The sequence below is a fragment of the Peromyscus maniculatus genome, chromosome 19 (genome assembly GCF_049852395.1).
Source record: "Peromyscus maniculatus bairdii isolate BWxNUB_F1_BW_parent chromosome 19, HU_Pman_BW_mat_3.1, whole genome shotgun sequence".
In the NCBI taxonomy this organism is placed as follows: Eukaryota; Metazoa; Chordata; class Mammalia; order Rodentia; family Cricetidae; genus Peromyscus; species Peromyscus maniculatus.
Window position 1 is genome coordinate 72222163 of NC_134870.1, and position 20904 is coordinate 72243066.

The 20904-nt window shown below is 52.1% G+C and overlaps 1 protein-coding gene across 4 annotated transcripts in view; it reads right to left on the bottom strand.

The window, feature by feature from the left end:
- The window catches only part of Nfatc1 (nuclear factor of activated T cells 1), a 113595-nt gene that overhangs the window by 83057 nt on the left and 9634 nt on the right, over positions 1-20904 (bottom strand). For all 4 annotated transcript variants that reach the window (XM_006973876.4, XM_006973878.4, XM_006973877.4 and 1 more), the window contains exon 2: positions 14861-15962. In XM_006973876.4, coding sequence (XP_006973938.1) covers positions 14861-15962 — 1102 coding nt within the window. The remainder of the gene's footprint in view (positions 1-14860; positions 15963-20904) is intronic.

The window sequence follows — 20904 nt, forward strand, 5'->3', positions numbered from 1 at the left end:
CACAGAAAGACTACACTTCACTGTGAACAGAAAAAGAAAGCTTCACAATGAAAAGAACTGCTTTCCACCCCCTAGGAAATTCTTAAAAAGAGAGTGACAGGCAGACCAAAAAGACAGAGAATTGTGAAAAGGGGCAGGGCGAAGGGTGACTTACACATTTAAGACCATCAACTCTGGTTGGAAATTTTCACCGTAAATCAGACATCTCTCAAACCCCACAGGACTGACTGCATCTCGAATCAGAGATGGGGACCAGGCTGGAGGAGGAAGCTGGCTGAATACCATTTGTCCACGGCCGCCCTCCTGGGGTCGGAACTGCAGATGTCACCGTGATTCTGCTGCCCACGGGGTCTCTGACATCTGATGCAGGGGCTGCGACTGCCTGCTACAGATGTGCACTCGGGACTGACCCAAAACTCTGTACACATCCTCAGTTCAGTTCTACCCCCTTTGGAAGTCACGCTCAGTGCAACCCCAGGAACAGCCGGCTAGACAGGGCCCCGAGAGCCCTCGGCTTGTACAAATGAAGTCATCTGAAGTTACTTGCACCCTTGAAAATCTTGTATCATACACCAATGATCCAGAGACACTGTCTAAATAAATGGGTGTGGATATGCAAGTATTTTACATAAAAGGGGTCTGTCTTCACAAAACATATAATTTTGTATCCTGACTTTTTTTTTAAAGAAAACTCAAATTTTTGATTATCCGATGCATTGATAAAAAGTGGTTTAATCTCCACACCACATTTTATTACACAAATATTACTGTGCAGCTGGACTTTGGTTATTACCCAGTCTATGGCTAACATAAATGCCATTGACTTGATGTCCACCGAATTAAATCAGGGACTATATCTTTGCCCCATCCTGAACACAGGGGTCAGCATTTTGGGGGTCCCTGAGGCATTAGCCTCACACTCCCCTGGGATATAAGGGAGCCTCCCACCCCAGCCCCAACTCGTTGTAACATCATGCTGACATATTCTACTCATTTTCAAAACTGTCCCCCAAGAATGGTTTGATGTGCTGCTGTCTGCCCCTCCATACAACCCTTGACTTCGAAGCGGAAAGCAGTGGGCGGTATGTAAAGAATAAATCTGAGTGAAAACATACTTCTGACCCACCAGAAGTAAAACTCCTGGGAATACCTGGCCCCTAACCATCTGCTTCCTTTTTGGCCTTGCGTCTTACTGAAGATCTTCTGGGGCCTCGGGACACTTCCCACGGCTTAACCTCCACCCCAACAGAGGCTGGCCACGCTGGGACATCCACTGTCAGTTACCGTGGGCCTGGCACCTTCTCTGTTCTAAAACTGCCATCTGTGATGAACAAGGTCATGATGCCACAGAGGGAAGGCTAACTCCACAGGACAGACAAACATCCTGAGACACAGTGCCAGGGCTGAAGAGATGGTTAAGAGTACTGGCTGCTCTCCCGAAGGATCCGAGTTCGATTTCCAGCTTCCATGTCAGACTGCTCATGACCACCTCTAGCCTTTGCAGGCATTAGCACTCATATGCACACACACACACACACACACACACACACACACACACACGCACACGCACACGCACACGCACACGCACACGCACATGCACACACAAAAGTAATAAAATAAATCTTCAAAAAAAATCAAATTAAGCAGCAGAGAGATGCCATGGTGGCGGAGGGCGCTTGCTGCTGAGTCCAAAGACCTGAGTTTGATCCCTGGGCCCCCATGGTGGAAGATGAAAATGTACTCCTGCAAGGTGTCCTCTGTCCTCCCCGTGTGCACTATGACACACCCACAAATGACTAAATAAATGTGCAATGATAATGAAAAGAAACACATTACAGGATAAAGCATGAGCAGATCGGGAGTGAGCAGCCTGCGGCTGGGCCATGTTGCTGGCTAGACTATGCTAGGCTCACAGAGCTGGGGCTCGACCTCTTTTTCCCACAGACCCCAAATCAAGCATCCATTGCTCCTCTCAGCCTGTTCAAAGCAAACATTCAGTGGCTTTGCACAAATTTAGATATTTTTCTGAATGCTTGCAAGAAATTGTGTGTGTGTGTGTGTGTGTGTGTGTGTGTGTGTGTGTGTGTGTGTAGCTTTTCCTTGATTCTGGGGTGCTGAGAGCCTTGGGTCACAAAGCAGTATGTCTTGGGCTGTAGGGTCTGAAGGGACAATGGCTAATGTAGCCTCCATGCTGGGGGAGGAGGGATGGAGCGATAGGCTGCGTGGGAATGATGGGCAGCTTCCCCTGATAACGGGGCGAGTCAGATCTTCCACAGTGCTTGGTATGTGGGCGTAGCGCAGGGAGAAGCCACCAGCTCTCCTGTTTTGAATCACTGTTCCCATGAGAAAGGGCTCCGCCTCCCACTGACAGGAAGCATGAAAATGCTGTTGGCACACAGGTCACAGCACAGAGACCAACTCCATACGAGATCACAAACCTGAGGCCCAAGTAGGCTCACATTCCCTGGCTCCTGTCTGTACGAGGTCCGCAGTTCCCAGCTCCACTGTCTCTGAGCATCTGAGGCTGGTGCATAAGGACCATTAGGCTCTTTGGGGCGCTCATCTCTCCAACTGGCCACTGGGGGTTCCAGGATCATCTCCCCTCCATGCAGACCTTCTACACACCCCTCATCAACACCTCATCCAGCTCAGCTAGACTGCTCGGTGGCACACAAGTCTCTCTCAGATCCCAGCTCCGAACCCTGTCACACAGCACAACATCCCTTGACTGGAACCAACATGGGCCTCATCGGAGCACTCAGAAAGTACCTGTGGGTACAGGCTTTTTTGAAAGAATTTTTGAAGAGAAAGCTTTGCTTTGTGTTTGTTCTGAGTGCTGCCTTTCCCATTTCTCCTAAGACAACGTTCCAGGGAACTCAGAAGTGCTGCTCGAACCAGAGCTCAAAGCCGAGGCTGGGCAGATGACAGCTAGTGACTCAGAGTGTCACGTCGTTTCCTCTCCCTTTCAGACGCCTAAGCCACCTCTGAGGAGGGGGGCAGGGCATGGCCTCATGGCCACCTTGTGTGGGAGGTGGTGGAAAGGGTAAGTGGGTTAAAACAGTCACTGAATGCCTGAGCTACCACGGAGGGACGTAGGCATCTGCACCCACAGACATGCAAAGGCCACTGGGCTACCAGAGAATCCAAATCCAGAGGGCCCTAGGGGCCACACCGATCTGACAGACACAAGAGCCAAGTGACACCTTCAGCAAGATCCATGGGGGTTGGGGCGTGTGGGTCCAGAGCAACTTCTCTCAGGAAGAAAAAGGAGAGGAAAGCAAAATGTATAGATGAGAGGGAGGGAGGGAGGGAAGGCTGAATGGAGAAAGGATCCACCCCAAACCGACAGCTGCTAAGAAAATTCCAAATTAGGGAGCCGTGAACGCTGGCCTGAGATCACGGCTTATTTTATGTGAGTTTCTAGGTGAGTCAATGGTATCATCAGTTTTGAAGGTTGAATTCCTGTCTCGCACACATTAAAACATGTACAGATGAAGCCTTGAGAAGCCCAGAGGTGTTCAGAATGAGAGGGCCAGGCATGGCGGGTGAAAGACAGAGCCAGGAACCTCCTCGCTGGGGCTCTAGACTTAAAATGTCTTGCATTGGAAAGCGAAAGACTTGAGGGGCAGACTTGTGAGGGGCAGATTTGGAGAGCTGCAGCTGAAAATGATCAGCATGGCAGACTACGTTACATAATAAGTGATAAGTGGTTCTTTTTATTGTGCATATTTTTGTTTTAATTACACAGTAATGGCAGCTGGGTGGTGGTGGCGCATGCCTTTAATCTCAACACACGGGAGGCAGAGGCAGGAGGATCTCTGAGTTTGAGGCCAGGCTGGTCTACAGAGTGAGTTCCAGGACAGCCAGGGCTACACAGAGAGACCCTGTTTTGGAAAAACAAAACAGAACAAACAAACAGAAAACAGATCACACAGTAATGGACCTAGTTTTGTGTATGCGCTGGCGTGTGAAGACAGCCTCAGGGGCTGGTCATCGGCTTCCTCCTTACTTGAGACAGGGTCTCACTGGTGGTTCCCTGCTGCATATGGCAGCCCACGACCTTCTTAAGAGCAGCCACTCTGTACCTCACTTTACTCTAGGCATGCTGAGAGGAAGGATGGGTTCCCACTACATCCAGCTTTACGTGCCGACTGAGAGCCCAAGTCAGGTCCTCGTGCTGCGTTCCTCAGCTGTCTGTCCAGGAAAGTCATCCCAGCTACAGGTACAAGAGCAAACGAACTTCAGAATAATTCCTGGGTATCAGAACCCAGAGGGGGTACAGTTTTGCTTAAATAGTTTGGGTAAAAAAAAAAAAAAGTCCTTTCAATTCTGAATCTTCCATAGTTAAAAGCACCTCGTGTGCATGTCTTAGAGGGAAAATGTGAAGGCTGTCTATGCTTCCGTCATCCTAAAATCCATGAAGCTGATCTAAGCCTAAAGTCTGCCCACGGGGAAGAAAATGGAAACGAGTTAAAGGGAAATGAGGATTTCACCTTTCTAACGGGGCAGCAGCCAAAGGCCTTCCTCTAATTAAGAAGAAAAAAGAGAGAGAGTCAGAAGGAAAGGGATGGAGAGTGAGTGGGGGGAGAAGGAGAAAATGGTGAAGGAGGGAGACAATGGGGAGGGAGGGAAGGAGGGAGGGAGGGAGGGAGGGAGGGAAGGAGGGAGGGAGGGGAGGCGAGGGGAAAGGGCTGCTGAAGGCTATCAATGCACTTATTGGCTGGCTCTGCAAAGCCTGGGCCTCAAGGGCTTCATCTGTCCATCCATCCAAGGCCAAGCCCAGGACCACCCAGCAACACTGGTGAGAACACACATCTGGGCCACGGCCCCCTGACCACAGGACTCTTGGCCTGAGAAAACTTGCCTCACCCAAGAGGGGCTGGCCTTCCTAGAGGTTAACCCAGTGCCTGGACAGAAAAAGCCCCGGTGGCCACCTCAGACCGACAAAATGGACGGCCTAAGGATGGATGGTCTGATGGGGAGCAGATGTGTGGGTTATATCTTCCTCACTCTGCCTGAACACAAGTGTCGTCGCTGACAGGGTTCCTGGCTGTCTGAACAGGTTCCCGGGCTCCTACTTTTCCCAAAACAAGCTGGGAGGGCCTCAGGGACCCCAAGCCCCAACAGCCAGACCCTTAGCAAAATGTTTCCTCTTAAATTGGAAAGGGCAAAGGCAGGAGTGAGACCTTATTAACCAGGACACCTTGAAATAGTCTAAGGGCTCTGAACACCACTGTCCTGGCTGGAGACTGCTGACCAGCCATCCTATTATTATTGGACTAGTGTCCTGGGCATGCCACTAAAAAGTGGCTCCTCTCTACACCCAGGGGGGGTGGACAGGTACTCAGTGTGGGCCCCAACCCCAGGTGTAAGCAGGAATAGGGAAGGAAAAGGGCCCAATCCCCGACTTCCTTGCCGAGAGCTGGGCTTGGAATAAAGGAGCTGCCCTCTGCCTGCCTCTACCATTTATGGTCCAACCTCCACCAGGATGGCTCTCCCTGCTCTCTAGGACTTAACGCAGCCTAAGAGCAATAACTCAGGGTGAGTGTTCCACTCATTCTGTGCTCCACCCACCCTAGTCCCTATGCTGGTCCAGTAGTTGGGGCACAGGACAGGAAATCCTAGGGACTCTTGCCTAGGACGTGGGCAGAGCCCGGTAGACAGGTAGCCCCTGTAACAGAAAGCAAATACAAGCCTGGCTCAGGAGACCAAGTCAGAGCCACAGATCTGCATCTTGCAGGATCTAGACAGTAGGCGTGTGAGTATATGCATGCAGGTGTGTGTGCATCCTGGTCTACATGTGTTAAAACTGCAGACTCACAGACTATACATTGGCTGCTTCCTGAGATCTCACCAATGAACGTGTCGAGTGTCTCCAAAGAAACACTTCCTCCAATTTTTTTTTTTGGACATCCTGCCCTTCAACCCCAGACCTCCCTGACCCCAGGACATCCCATGAGCCTCCTCCTGTGCATCGGAAGCTCAAGAATTGCCCTCTAAGGCTTGGGACCCCATCATTGTCCACATAACTCTTGCCACCCGGTAACTGGGTGGGTGGAGGGCAGAACTCATGAGCCAGGCTGAATCTCCAGGCACCATGAGACCTGGGCTCCTGGGTTTCTGGCCAGGCTCTGGAAGGGTCTCTGCCCTGTCCACCTGTTTCAAACTAGAAAACAGAGAACAAAGAAAGAAGGAAGGACAGATGGAGGATATTTCCCAGGAGGATTTCTGTGGGAAAGGAACGGTGCGGCCTTTCCTGCTCCCTCGGCCTGGAGCAGGCCCAACTTCTGCATACCCTGCATTTCTCTGGGGCACCCACCTTCCTCTTCCACGCCGTGCCTTTCCCTAGCCGCCGCCGAGCGGCTCCTGGCAGCTGCAGCTGATCCGCACTCACATCCCCGATGATTTAATAATGAGAATGCCTTAGACCACACCTGCCATGAGTGACTTATGAAAAATGAAAATCAAAACAAACTAACACAATAACTCAAGCAGGACGTAAGAACACAGGATGGAGGACAGGCAGGTCACGGGACACTTCTGCTACTTCCTACAACGTGGTTTCCAAGTGATGCTGAAATGGTGGGGGGTCAAATTCTGAAAGCTGGCTCAGTCTGTTCAATAGGGCACCAGCCCGCAGGGAAGCCACTGTCATTTATGGTCAGTTAAAGCAAGTGCCGCTGTCACTTCAGTCACGACACTCTGAGCTGTCACAAGGCCAAATCCTTCAGTCATCACGAGACACGGAACAGTCTGGACCCAAGGCTGGAGGACCTAGACATACCACAGAACTTCTGCCTCCTGCAGAATCAACACCTGTAGTCGGACACCCACACAAGGTGTCACAACTCTGTCCCTAACTTAGAGATCCTAGGCCATTAGTGCCACCGGCTGCCCAGGGCTCCTTGGTTCCAGAGTTCTGGTTCCAGCAAAAACAAGGTTATCATAGCAAGTTACTACCTGGGGCTTTGGACACAAACAGCCGCATTCTTCACCTGTATGGGTGAGCTAGGCATTTGCACCCTGCTCATCCTGGTGGACCTGAGTGGATTTTCTGGAAGCAGCAGCCCATATAGCAGGGGCCGAGCTGGGCAGCCAGGCTATGCCAGGCTGCCAATGGCAGGGCCAAAGGTGCATGGCCACTCCTATGCCAAACCTTCTGGCAATGTTTGCATCTGAAGAACACGTGCACACGATCATCACGTCCCAATGGACACCTTCCAATGGGGCTGGGACACTTGCACCTGCAACACTGGCCAGGTGTGGTGTCCACACACCATGCCTACGCTATCACGGCAGGCTTGCCCTCCCTTCTCCTTATAGGTGCTTCACCTGGCAAAGGGCTATAATAGTCCCTTGTAGATGGGACTTCAGGGGATGTGGCAAAGTGTTCTGAGAATCCTGCAGCAGATGGAGCTTCCCTGGCTACTCTTCCAAGTACAACAATGCCGATCTGAGACTAGGCTGCATGGCTCCAGACATGTCACAGTCCTGCCACAAGGAGAGACTTCAGAATAGATTATAAAAAGACCAAGAGAGGGCTGTGGAACTAGCCGTCAGTCAAGTGCGTGCTTCGCACGTACAGGACCTGAGTTTAATCCCCAGATCCCACATTCTGGAGGGTGGGGGGAGGGGAGCCAGGTGCTGGCTATGATGGCTACGAAGGCAGAGACAGGTGGGTCCCGGGGGCTCAGTGGCCAGCTAGCCTAGCCTGCTTGGCAAGCTCCAGGCCAATAAGAGACCCCCTTTCTTAAAAAGAGAAAAAAGAAAAAGAAAATAGTGGTGGTGACTGGAGTCCAAGGAGTGGTAGGTGAGGATGTCCTCTGGTCTCACACACACACACACACACACACACACTCACATACCCACAATAAACACACGCACTCACACCAAACACACACACTCTCACACACACCAAACATACACACCAGACATACACACTCATACACACACAACAAACACACACACTCACACACACACACACACACCAAACACACCACACACTCTAATACCACACACACACAGAGACAATCACACCATACACACACAGACACACACACCATACACACACTGCACACTCTCATACCACACACATATACACAGACACCGACACACAGACAGACAGACACACACACACACACACACACACACACTAAGCCTCACTGTTTTGCAGTTAAGAGTCGTATATTAGAAGTGAGCATTTATCCCCCACCTGGGTCTCATCCCTAGGCAGAGACACTGTCCCACAGGCAGCCCCAACAGACTAACAGTGACTGCCCACAACTTGTCTCAGGCGAGAACATGTGAGCAGAAATCGGACTGTTTCATCTGTGCTCACTGATGCGTGTGGCCTTGGACACTTCCTCCCAGCCAGGGTTTTGGCAGTTGGAGAAGTCTTAAAATTCGAGACTGGTGAAGGCTTCAGCTCCAGAACACTCCTAGACCTGAGTGGGGACAACCAAGACCAGGTACGGCCTACGCTCCCTCCCAGGGACATGAAGTTACATTTTTATTATTCTGAGACCGGCAACAATCAAGATCCAGATGGTTGTACTTAGAAAGCCTGAACTCAGCTGTGTGGTGGTGGCACATACCTTTAATCCCAGCACTTGAGAGGCAGAGACAGGTAGATCTCTGTGAGTTTGAGACCTGCTTGGCCTACGAAGTGAGTTCCAGGACAGCTAGGAAACCCTCTCTCAAAAACCAAAAAACTGGAGAAAAAAAAAAAAAAAAAAAAAAAAAAAAGCCTGAGCTCCAAGCCTCAAAGATTAGTGTCATCTTATTTTCCTCAGGAATGCGGAAGTGCATGAGTTCCCCTTTCTTCACAGAACGCTCAAAGGAAAACCAAAGGCCAACGTGCCCTATACTGACTGACGGAGCTTCATGTTCACAGCCTCCTTGAAAGTCCTAGCTTCCAGGCAGAAGTAAACGAGGCAAGGCCCGTGCTCCAAGTATCAAACTGTGAACTGACACCAAGAACAGGAGTCCGACATCTCAGGCACCCTGTGCCACTGGAGAGGCACTGGAGGAGCGAACAGAGAATTCCACATACAGCTCCCAGGTCTCAAGTGCTCTGCCCATAACCCCAAAGGCCCTAGAAGGCAGTCCCATTCTCTAGGGCCAGTGAGTTCTTGGGCTCTGGCTCTCCCCAAGGAGGCCTGGGTTCACTCCTGCCCTGGAGCCCCTACATCCTCCCAGGATTCCATAGGGCTCATGGGAGGGCTGACTCCATGGAGCAACTTAGAGTCAGGGGCATCACAGAGGTGGCATTTGGGGTACAGGCTTCAGGATCAGCTCATCTTGAGTGTCTGTCCTGGCTTCATCAGTTATCATCCGGGAACATTAGTAAGGGACCTCGTTGGGTTTTTGTCAGGGATGAGGTGGCTGTGTGGAGACCTGACACAGGCCACTGCTTCTCTATCTGCAAAGGCCCCTAAGATGGGGACAGGGTGACTGAGACTTCTTCCCAGTCTCAACCCAGCCCTCCCTCCTCCTTCTCCAAGTCCTCAGAGACATCCAGGGTCTGTGGCTTAGTAGGAAGATGGGTGTGACAGCCGCCCCGTCCCCACCCCCGTCCCGTCCCGTGAGACTGGTGGTGTGCTCCTGGACCTGGGGCAGGGATATCAAAGGCCAATCCCGAAACCAAGAACAAGCAGCAGATAGCTCCTGAGAACACAAAGTGCACGTCCATGGACCCACAGCCCGTGGCAGCCTCGCCCGTCTCCACCAGAGCCTCTGCCTGGATGCCTCGTCTGTGCGTGTCCCTTGCTGGGTGAGGCTGGCTCTGGTGGGCGGAGCTGTTCCGATGCTCCCACCAGCACAGGGGAATGCAGCCTCTGTGAGCCCCCAGCACCAATCACTTAAGTCTTCCCAGCCAGTGACTCAGTTTCACTCAGTCCCCAACTGTGAACACTGCACACTGGTGAGAGCTATCGGGAGACACGGGGGAGCCAGCACTCATGGCACCTAGGAGGGTGGCCCTAAAACAAGAGCTGAGATGCTTCCACCACCAAGATGCAGAAAGGACTGCTGGGAAACAATACGGCACCAAGTTTCCCCCTAGAAAGGGGTGGCCCTCAAAAGACACGGTACTAGGCATTGGATGTCAAATCCTATGGCAAGGTACTAGGAATCGTATAGAAAGAGTATTGATAATCCTATAGCGTAATACCGGAATTTATATAGATAGGGTGCTGGGACGTATATGGACAGGGGGTTGGGAATGGCTGTGAACTGCTTTATTATTCGCAGAACAATCTCCCAAGGAGATGCAAATGCCACTAAGTCCACGGCACAGCCAAGTCCACTGGGAAGATTCTGCTCCCTGTGGCCACCAATTCATTCACCCTTCTGTGCTCTAAAGAAGACCAGGGCCTTCTTAGACTCCAGCTTGAAACCAATCTACAATCATCATGGGTCCAATGAGCCTCTCAGAGCCCAGAGACTTGGATGTTCCTGGCAGATGTCACAGATATGAACAGGCCAACTTGGCTACCATAGCCCTGAGGTGGGCCATCACCCCCAAGGACCTGAGGACCCACAGGAACCAGGACAATCGTCACAGACATTGTGCCTTCCCTGGGCTACAAGGATACTGGATTCACAGAACAGCTACCCAAAGTGAAAATCCCCTGAGAAGAGCAGAGGGCAAGTGTGGAGAAAGATAAGACCTGGATTTATTGTGGACATTTACAGGCGTATTTAATCTTATTCCCACTTAGGATAAACTCTGAGCTACTCTGATAACCTCAAACGCAAGAGGACTTGCTGGCCCTTTTGAAGCTAACACTTGTGCCTATCATCAAAGCCACCACTATCATCAAGGCGTCCAACATCACAGCCAAAGCCTGAAAGAAACAAGGTCTGACACGGACTGATTTGAACATAGTATCCATTTCTTATCATCTCAACCGAGCCAGCTCCCTGAGTCAAAGCCTTGCCAAGCCTGCCTCGCCCCTTGGGAATGCTGTTCTTCAGAAAGCAATGGCCCCCGTGCTTTGCAACCTAACTCAGCAAGCCTGCCGCTGATGCTGCCCACACACTTAGTTAAAACGCTTCCGCTGGCCCCAAACCAGTTCCTTCTTATCTGAATGCGTCATGTAACTCTGCCTTTCTATAGGCAAGTCCAGAGATCATGCTGGCTGAGGACGTCGGGACAGTAAGACGCTTCCCAGGAGCCTGTCCTAGAAGGGAAGAAAACGCTCCGGTGCAGAGCTGAGCCCAGCTGTGACACACACAGCACCGGGTATGCCGTGAAGTTCGGCTCAGGACGGAATGGGTGGACGAACGGTTGTTTAAACTTTAGTCCCTTTGGGCAAATGCAAAAGTCCTTTCAAACAGCTGTGGAGACAGCACGTCAGTGAGGTGCCTGCTGTTGACGTAAACGTGAGAACCTGAGTTGGGATCGCCAGTGCTCACATAACAGCTGGGTGCAGTGGCACACATCTGTAACCACAGCACTGGGAGAGGGCAAGCGGGTGAATCCTTGAGAGACTCGTGCGCCCACCAGCCTAGCTGGGTTGGTGTGCTTCAGATTTCATGAGAGACATTGCCTCAAGAGTAGATAAATAGATAGATACATAGATAGATAGATACATAGATAGATAGATAGATAGATAGATAGATAGATAGATAGATAGATAGATAGATAGATAAGTGTGGAGAGCAACAGAGGACATCCAAAGCTGACCTATGACCTCCACATGTGCATGCATGAGCACACGGGGGGGGGGGGGGGGGGCGCGCGCGCGTATGCACACGTACATCTACTACCTACAATCCCCTAAGGGCCACAATCTGAAAACTACATTTAGGAACAACCTAAGGAGAACTGGCATCTCCAGACACAGGCACTCTGGTGTCCACCTGTTCTGCTCCTAGCTAGCAGCAACATCAAAGGTGCCGGACTCCACCTGCACTGAAGGCATCTGCCCCTGCTGTCGCCACCAGTGAGGCTCAAATAAGTTACCACAGCTTCTGTGCCAATTTCCTATAGCAACATCCACTTAGAGCCTGCGTCTAGAACCACGAAAGCCGAGCAATCATTATTAGCTTCACAAACGTAACTTCTTCAGTTGTACCAAGAATTCCATGTCGTTCTTTGATCTATTCTCATGGAACTGACTGGAGCACCCTGAACAGGAGAGGGAGTGGACGCTACAAAAAGAACAAACAGGATCCCCAGATGGAATTGAAAGGACTCAGGAGGCACTACACCCAAGACAGGGCAGGAGGTGGAGTCACACTGGGAGACTCTCCAGACCAAATCTAGGGGGCCTGTGGGGATAGAGCCTTTCAGGGGCACATCCAGGTCCCTACTGCCTTGTGCTTGTCCACTAAGAGTGTCTGTGGGGAGGGAGTCTGGCTTCTTCATGGTGATGGTCAAGCCATTCCACATTTCATCTCCACGAGAGCTTCCAGCTGCCTGGAGCAGCCATTAGTGAGTTTATGGAAATCCATTCAAAGGGACCAGGAAACATATTTCGAGGTGAATCAAAACAGTGGGAAAAGGTGAACTTCAAGCCCCAGGATGGGGTGGTGTTTGTTTGTGTTAGCTCACAGGAATGTCATGGCATCACAGCCACCCCAGGGGCTCTGAGACCGCGAGATAAAGACCATAGGATCACAGACCACCAGGCCCCTGTCAATGCTCCTAAGTAGAGGAAAAAACCAGCTACCTTTCCAGGGCCTGTGCCACTAGCAGGCTGGGACAGGCAGGCAGGCAGCTGTGGGCCACCAGAAATACCCAACTTGCTGTGGGCACCTCTGAGAAGAACCAAAAAAAAATGTAAAATGGGGACAGATTTCATGTTTGGAGACATTGTGCTATTTCCCTGAAAAAGTAAGATGGACAGTCACTGTTGATCTGTGTCCTCAAAGTTCCAACTTGGACTCTTAGTCCCCAGCACCTCAGAGGGCGACTGATTTGGAGAAAGGCCCTTTAAAGGTGACCAAGTTGGTGTCACGAGCATGAGCCCAGATCCAGGTCTGGGGTACTTAAAGGGAGGAAGACAGGAATGAGCGAGGAACACAGTGGGAGATGGTACTACATGCAAGGCAAGAAAGAATCACGGAAGGGGCCTGCTGACCATACACACATCCATCTCGGGCTTCCAGCCCCCGAGCTGGGGAGAGCATGTGCCTGGTAGAAAAGGCACCAGCCTGCGGTTCCTGTCACTGGCAGCCCCAGCACGCCGCCCACGTGCTTACCTGAATCTTAACCTACTGCTATGGCTCAGTTATATTTCAGGACATTTCCTCACCCTTGGTCTCAGGCGTCCCATTCAGTCTCTGTGAGGGACAATGACCTTCACTGGCCATGGACCACAAATCAAACTTGTCACGCGGATGACTGTGAGCGGAGAGGGCCAGTGTTGAAATGCTCTTGGTTTTAGTAAAATGAAAGTCGTAAGGAGAGTATGGTAGGCACACCCGTTCTTTACGGATTTTTAGGTTCCCATGTTTTAGATAAATTTTGTCCCTGACATGCTCTGATGATATGGCTTGAACTGCCAGCCCTTTGTGTTCCCAGGACAGACGGAGGGACACAGGACAGACTGACAGGCCTGTGTGCATCAAGACAGGAAATAGCTCCGTTCCACCCCTCTGCCCTCAGCTCACACTCTGTGCCCAAGACAGGCCCGGCTCACTTTAGAACCTGTACACCTGCCCTCTGCCGCAACTTACAGAAAGGTTCGGCTGTGCCACTCCCAGCCTGCCCCTCCGTCTCCGGGAGTGACTCCCAGCCTGCCCCTCCATCTCCTGGAGTGACTCCCAGCCTGCCCCTCCGTCTCCTGGAGTAACACATGGCCATGAGCTTGCATTGTATGAAAAGGAACACCCCCCCCCCAAAAAAAAAACCAGCTGAATTCTAGAGAGCAGGGTACCAAATATCAGGTGGTCATGCCCAAAGTGGGCACGAGTCTGCCCTGAGGAGAAAGGGATGGGAAGGAGGCAAAGGAGAAGTACCAGGTCTTAGACAGCCCATGCTACGGGGTGGGTCCCTGGATCAGAGGTGCCTCAGTTCACAGAAGCAGGCCAGACCCTGATGGCACATGTGCTTTCAGCGGCCCGAGGAGATGTTTTCACGCCTCCTGTAAAAACCCTGGAGCAGAAAGCAGCCTGCCAGGCGTCCCAAGTGGCACACCTGTCGGGAAGGCTGCTTAGGGACAGATAAAAGCACAGAGCCGGTGAAATGGGCCCGGGAAATCGCAAGCAGCCCTGCATCCTGTTAGAAAGAAAAGCCAACAACTTAAGACCCGAGTTTTGTAACATGCTCGGGCTCCCTGTTAGCAGACTGCCAGCAAGCATGTACCGGTCTCCTGGGAGGCGCTGGCTGTGCTGGTGGTGGAACACTGGTGAGCTGGCGGCTCTGGGGGACTGTGGAGCTGAGGGCTCCACATCTGCCCCAGCACGGCGAGAGCAATTAAGGCAGAGAGAGGAAGTGGGTACCCAGCAGGCAGAACACACAGGAGGATGGCTGCCTCCCCGGGCTTATTGAAAAAACACAACTGTGATGTGTGAGGCACCTCACCCTGAGCAGAACTGCAACAGCCCCAGAATCCATGGGCTGCAACCCTGACCCCTGGCACCTGTGAACACGACCTCCAAAAAATTAGCGTCTGTGAAGCAACACTCCTGGGGTCCCCTAATCTGGTTGGAGGCGTCCTTAGAAAAGGAACTGTCAGACAGAGGCGGCATGGAGGAAGCTGACACCAGAAGAAACAGAGCGGGTGGTGACAGTGCCACGTGTACCAGCATACCGCTATCTCCAGAGAGAAGCCAGGGCGGTGCACGTCTCTGCCCCAGTGACATCCCCACTGTACGGCCCCCAAACACAGCTCGACCCCAGACTGCTCACCTCATGTATGACGTAGGGGACAGAGACTTGGGCTTCGCCCACTGGTATGGGGCCTGCGGCACGGACAGATACTGCTCGCAAAAGGCACCCTTCCGAAGGTGCTGGAAGGCGAACTCCTCGGGTGGGAAGTCGGAGGTGGGCGGAGTGGTGCCCAGGTCTTCCCCAGCTGGCTCTACCTTGAGGGCCACTGAGGGTGCATGCTCCAGGGCCGTCTTCCGAGACTTGATAGGGACGCCATCGCCCAGGTCCAGAGTGCTGTCAGTGGTCAGGGCGTTGATGGCTGCCACGATGGCGGAGCTGGTGTACTGGGTGGTGTTACCGAGCCAGGTGTCTTCGGTCACACTGACCCGAGGGGAGCCATGCGGGGACGGTGTGGGTGAGTGGTGAGGTGAGCAGGAGGGCTGCCGGCCATTGAGACTGTACTTGCGCTTGTTGCAAGGGGACGTGGGCCGGGAGCCACGTGCTCCGAGCCAGCTCTCCTCGGTGACACTTGCACGGGGAGATGTGGATGGGGAGTGCCTTGGAGATCCCAGAAGGTGACAGGCACCCAGGCCTCGGGGAAAGCCCTCCTCTGGGTCCGTGGTCTTGGGAGACACGCAGGGGGACTGCCATGGAGAGGTCTGGGGGGATGCATATGGGTACGAGTAGTTGGACTCATAAGAGGAGGCCTCAGAGTTACAGCTCCTTGAGGACAGGCTGCTGGCTGGGCTCAGGCAGGAGGGGTCTCTGTAGGCTTCCAGGCTGGGCAGGTGCAGGGTGGCTGTGGATGGTGACCGCTTGCAGCTGGGAAGAACATCTTCTACCTCCACGTCGTGGAAAAACTGGCTGCTGCCATGGTGGAGGCCCAGGTAGGAAGTGATCTCAATTCGAGGACTCTCCAGAGTCGGGGCCCCATTGGGCCGGGTGTTTCCAGAGGACAGAAAGTACCCTGAGGGCCCACTGTCCACAGCCCCTCCATAACTCGAGGGATGATTTGCTGAAGGAACAGCTGAGATGCCCGGGGTGGATGTCTGGAGGTCATGGCATGGTGCTGGTAAGGAGGTGTGTGGTGTGGGAAGGGGCAGAGTTGAGGCGATGCTAGGGGATGCATAACTGTAGTGTTCTGGAAGAAAAGAAGAGAAAAGATGAGGCCAGTGAGTCAGAAGTACATACTCACAAAGACAGTGAAGCCAAGACCTGGAGCCATCCCCTGAGGACTCCAGGCCCCAGGAGTAGCCTCCGGAAGTGTCCAGAGGTCAGGCTGCCCCAAGGCCTCCAAGGCCTCCTGCTTAACTTCAGACCTCACTCGATTCCAGCACAACAGCCTTCCTCAGCCAGATGTCCCCCCACCAAATGCCAGACAGCTGTCCCTTACTGTCCTCTCTGTGTCAACTCTGCATTCCCCAGACACTGTAATGATTTCATATTCTAATCCAATAGCTGACCTATCGTCTCCAATTTGTCCCCCCCCCCACCTCCTCTCCCCTCCCAGGCCCTGCTCCCTCTCTCCAGCATACATCACAAGCTAACATGCACTTTTATCTATCCATCCCTCTGACCGGTAGAAGCCATGCTCTAGCCTACTGGTTCATGGCTGTCTGCAGAGCCAGACACAGTGAGGCGCTTCCGTAATTCTAGCATTTCAGAGGCTGAGCAAGGCAGGAGGAGTTTGAGTTCCGAGCCAGGTGTTCATTTCATTTCATGGGTGGACAGATGGGTGCATGTGTGGCACATAATGGACAGAAGGACGGACAGTGGCTGGATAGGTTATGAAAGGAGGGAGGGGTAATGACAGATGTATAGGTCAAAGGAGGTATATGCTTTAGACACAGGGAACCAGGCATTTAAACAGGTTTTTATTGGCAAATAACTATCAAGCAGCCCGTATACTCGGAAGCAAAGAGCACACCCAGAAGGATGGATGAAAATGTGAATGCTGAAGTTGCTCTATGGCTCCCTGAGCCTGGCTAGTACCTAGAAATCTACCTTCCAGAACTTCTAAAACAAAACAGATGATTCTAAGGCACAACTGGATCTCAGAATCATTATGTGCTATTTATATCTTGATAAACACTTTTTAAAAAATCATTATTACAATTAACAGGAAAGCCCTGCTTCTGGATTTCTCGTCAGAAATGGTTCTCAGCATCCCAGAGCCATTCACGTGTGTCTGGAGACAAGCATCTCCAGGTCTCTGAATAATGGAAATCAGCCCAAGGAAATCCTCGCTCCACACCAGGCTCCGGTGCCCCGCTGGGCGACAGTGTGCTCAAGGACATTCTCTGTTGATCCCTGGCTCAGAAACCAAGAAGGGAAAACTCCAGGAAGGCTGGGGTCTCAGAGCACCAGCCAAACCTCGGGAAATTTTCAAGGAGGAGCGGGCCAGGCCTCAGGTAGGATAGAAAGTTTCCACTATTGCTTACTTCAGTCTTCTACCACCAAGGTAGCTCACCATCCCTCTGGTAACACAGCAGCCTCTTTATGAGGCAGACAAGGGTCCCAGGCCAGAATCCACTGAGAGGCAGTGATTAATTCCTGAGTCACAGTGGCCCTCTGGAAAGGCTAGAGCTGGGACAAAGAGGAACAAGGGACAGCCAGAGGAATCAGAAGCAACCCGAAGCAGGAAGCTGCTGCATTCGTGTGGGGTGGGCCTTCCGGCCAATGCCATGGTTGGAGGGTCCTTGTCGCACAAAAGCACCATGGCCCGGTCTGAATGCCGTAGCTTGGGAAGCTGGAGCCTAACACAGAAAATGACAGTGTTCTAAACTACTCCAAAGCCACTTTCTAGAGAAGACAACACTTCTGAGGAGACAGGACTGGTCATTGGTGTCATCCGGGTCTTAGAGAAGGCCTTTGCTGAGTTCCTAAGCTCATGCTGTCTCCGTGAGCACTGAACAAAAGTGCAGAGCTGTTCACTGTCAGTAAGCCTCCATGTCCAGCTGTGCCTTGAAGCCTTGGACAGAGGCAGGCCACCCGCAGTACCCCAAGTGCAGCCGTGGGGAAGACTGATGGGGGGGCGGGGTACAGACTGTCCATAGCACATAATGAGAAAGAACACTAGCCCCAAAGAGCCCAGTTGGTAGAGGGATGAACAAGTTCAAGTGGGAAAAATCAAGCCTAAAGACCAAAGGCTGGTCGGTGAAACAGATGTTCCGGCTCCTCTGTGAGGTGACCAGCAGAGAAGTCTGGAGCAGGTTACCAGGGACCCCATGTGGGAGCAGCACTAACAGACACCTATGTCCAGAAGCTGTCTTCTCTCCTGCTATGGCCAGAGGCTGTCTAAAGATTCATCTTGGCAAAAGGAGAAGGGAGGCAAGGAGGGAGGAAGAGGAGGAGGCAGAGGGAGGAAGGAGATTCTCTGTGCATCCTGTGCTTTGCTGTCCCAGACAGGTGGTAGACACATGGAAAGACGCTGCTATAGACATCTCCCTCTGCTGGTGCAGCACTTTCCAATCTAGAACTTTCTGGGGAAAAGCACACTCAATGTTCCACAGCTAAGGAGGTGTGGCCAGGATCTGCCCATCTTCAGATAAGAATTCAGGTCTTAACGAGTCAACCAAAGCCAGGAGTGTAAGGTCCGGGGAACCCCAAAATGTCACCGTGTCATTGCTAATTAGAATACTGGTAAAAGGGAGGAGGAAATGCTAGATTAACAGGGTAGGAGTTTCAGTAACTGATTTAAACAATACCTTTACCAGCGTTGGGGTCTTACAGTCAGTTACAAGTTGAAAGAACGATTTGCTTCTCTAGATTCGGCCTCAGCTCTGAACTTGGATTTCTGGCTCGGTGCTCCCTGATGTATTTACATCCTCTGAAACATGCCCCCTTCAGGAAGTTTCTCTAGTGGTCATCACTTTGTTCACATTCAGCCAGGCCCCTTCTGGTCATCTTTAGAAATCACAGACTCACTGCCACCCACAGACAGGCGAGACCTTCATGACCCTCCCTGCTCATCGCTCAAAGGGCCTTGAGGATGAGGTCATCTGTGCTCCGCTCCCCAGCCTTCTGAGCCTTGCTACCACCAGGGTTCCAGAAGGGTCCAAATCCCAGCGCACAGCCTGCAGCAGGTGTGTGGAGCAGTGTGGCCAGGCAAGCTTCTGCCAGAGGCACCACCTCTGAACAGAGGTGCTTGAGGTACACAGCCTGAGAACGGCGGCAACCATACCCACGTGGGTGCCATGGACTGCCTGCCCAGACAGCACCCAGGTGGGATGGCTTCACGGGTCCCAGCCCTGAGCAGGCAGCTGATCTGCTTGTCGAGTCCAGTCCTGCCAACCTTACGCTGCCACATGTGTCTGGAGCTCTCTGCACTGTGGGAAGCCTGCCAGTTATGTTACTGGAATAACAGAAAGGAACTGGCTTTCAACACTGGAAAGATGGCTTGGTGGTTAGGAATATGTGCTGCTCTTGCAGAAGACCTGGGTTCAATTCCCAGCACTCACATGGTGGTTCACAACCACCTGTAACTCTAGTTCCAGGGGATCTAATGCCCTCTTCTGACCTCCGTAGGTGCCAGACACACATGTGGTGCATATCTATACACGTAGGCAAAATACTCACACATAAAATAAATAAATCTTTCGTCTTCACGGAACCCAACTCCGGAAGACAAAGAAGTATGAGACTCAGGCTAATGGGAAACACTGGCATCAGAGCAGCTGTTCACACCCTGGGCAAGCTGAGCCCAGTGCCTGCCCAGTTCTCCACAGAGAGGTGTGGTCTGAAGACCCAGACCAGCCCTCCACTGCCCTGAGCTGCCAGGCCCCGAAGGAGGCCTACCTGCAACTGGGCAGGACCTGACTCCTGTGTTCTCTGTCTCCCAAATGAAAGAATCCTGTGAACTCCAGGCCAGGGCTGGCCCTGCAGCTGACCACCTTCTTTTGGTGGGAAGGAAAATTTGAAGAGTTCTCTAGAAACTCCTAGCAACAAGCAAAGTAAGTCCTGGGCTCTCCTCAGTCCTGCCTTGACACCCCTGCAGTGTTGAGGCCAGGGCTCCAGCTGCCTGCGGAACTGGAAGATTCCAGAAGAAAAGGCTGGGCGGCAGGCAGAGGGCAGATGATATGGCAAATCTCTCCTCGTCTCCTTGGGGCTGACTTAGCAATAGGTTTTCTAAGGCCCCGAGAAGGAGGAAGAAGGAGCTTTTCTCATTCTGGGCCCAGATGCAGAGGAAGAGGAAGTTGTGGAACATGGCACATGGGCCCAAGGACATTACAGGAGGGGCCTTCACTTAAACCAAAATGTTTAATAAAATAGGAATCAACAGGGCAAAGAAAAATCCATAAAACACTAATTAAGAAACAGAACAGAGTTAGAATATGGTTCAGTAAGTAAGTACTTGACGGGCATTAGCGAAGCCTTGGGTTCAATGCCTAGCAACACATAAACCAGACACACCTGTGAGGCCAGCACTCAGGAGGTGGAGGCAGGAGGATCATGAATTAGAAGCTCTTTTGGCTACATGGTGAGTTAGAAACTGGCCTGGGGCTACACGAGTGCCTTTCTCAAAAACATGTTAAAAATAAAACCAACTAACCTACACATGGGTTTCCTCGGTCAGTCTCCAGAATGAAAGCTCAAATGCCTGTCTGTGAGAGGCGTGTCTGCCTCTCTTAATCCTCTGGAGTCAACGTGCCCACTGACTCCATGGCGGGTGGCTGAGTTCAGCTTCCTCTTGCTACAAAGCCGGGGCCTGTGGGGCAGGGTTAGCCCTCCACCTGCACTGACTTCCACCTATTCACAGGGGTTGCTCTAGAGCGGCCGTAAGGACACCAAGCTTCCCAGTAATTTCCTTACCAACCCTGAGATGTCAGGACCGATTATGTAACATCAGACGCTGCTGTGCCTGGCAGCCTGGCTTTTGCTGAATGGGTCACTAAACTGAGGTGCAGGACACCCCAGTAAGAAAAGCATAATCGAAAGCAAAGACCTCTCACAGCATCCTCTCTATTATGTAATAAAATGTAATGAAGGCATGGCCATCCTCTGCAGGTGCCACAGATCGCCAGGTCCTTGCTCACTTCTGTCAATCACCCTGCTGCATGCAGAACTCCACATGGACGTGACGG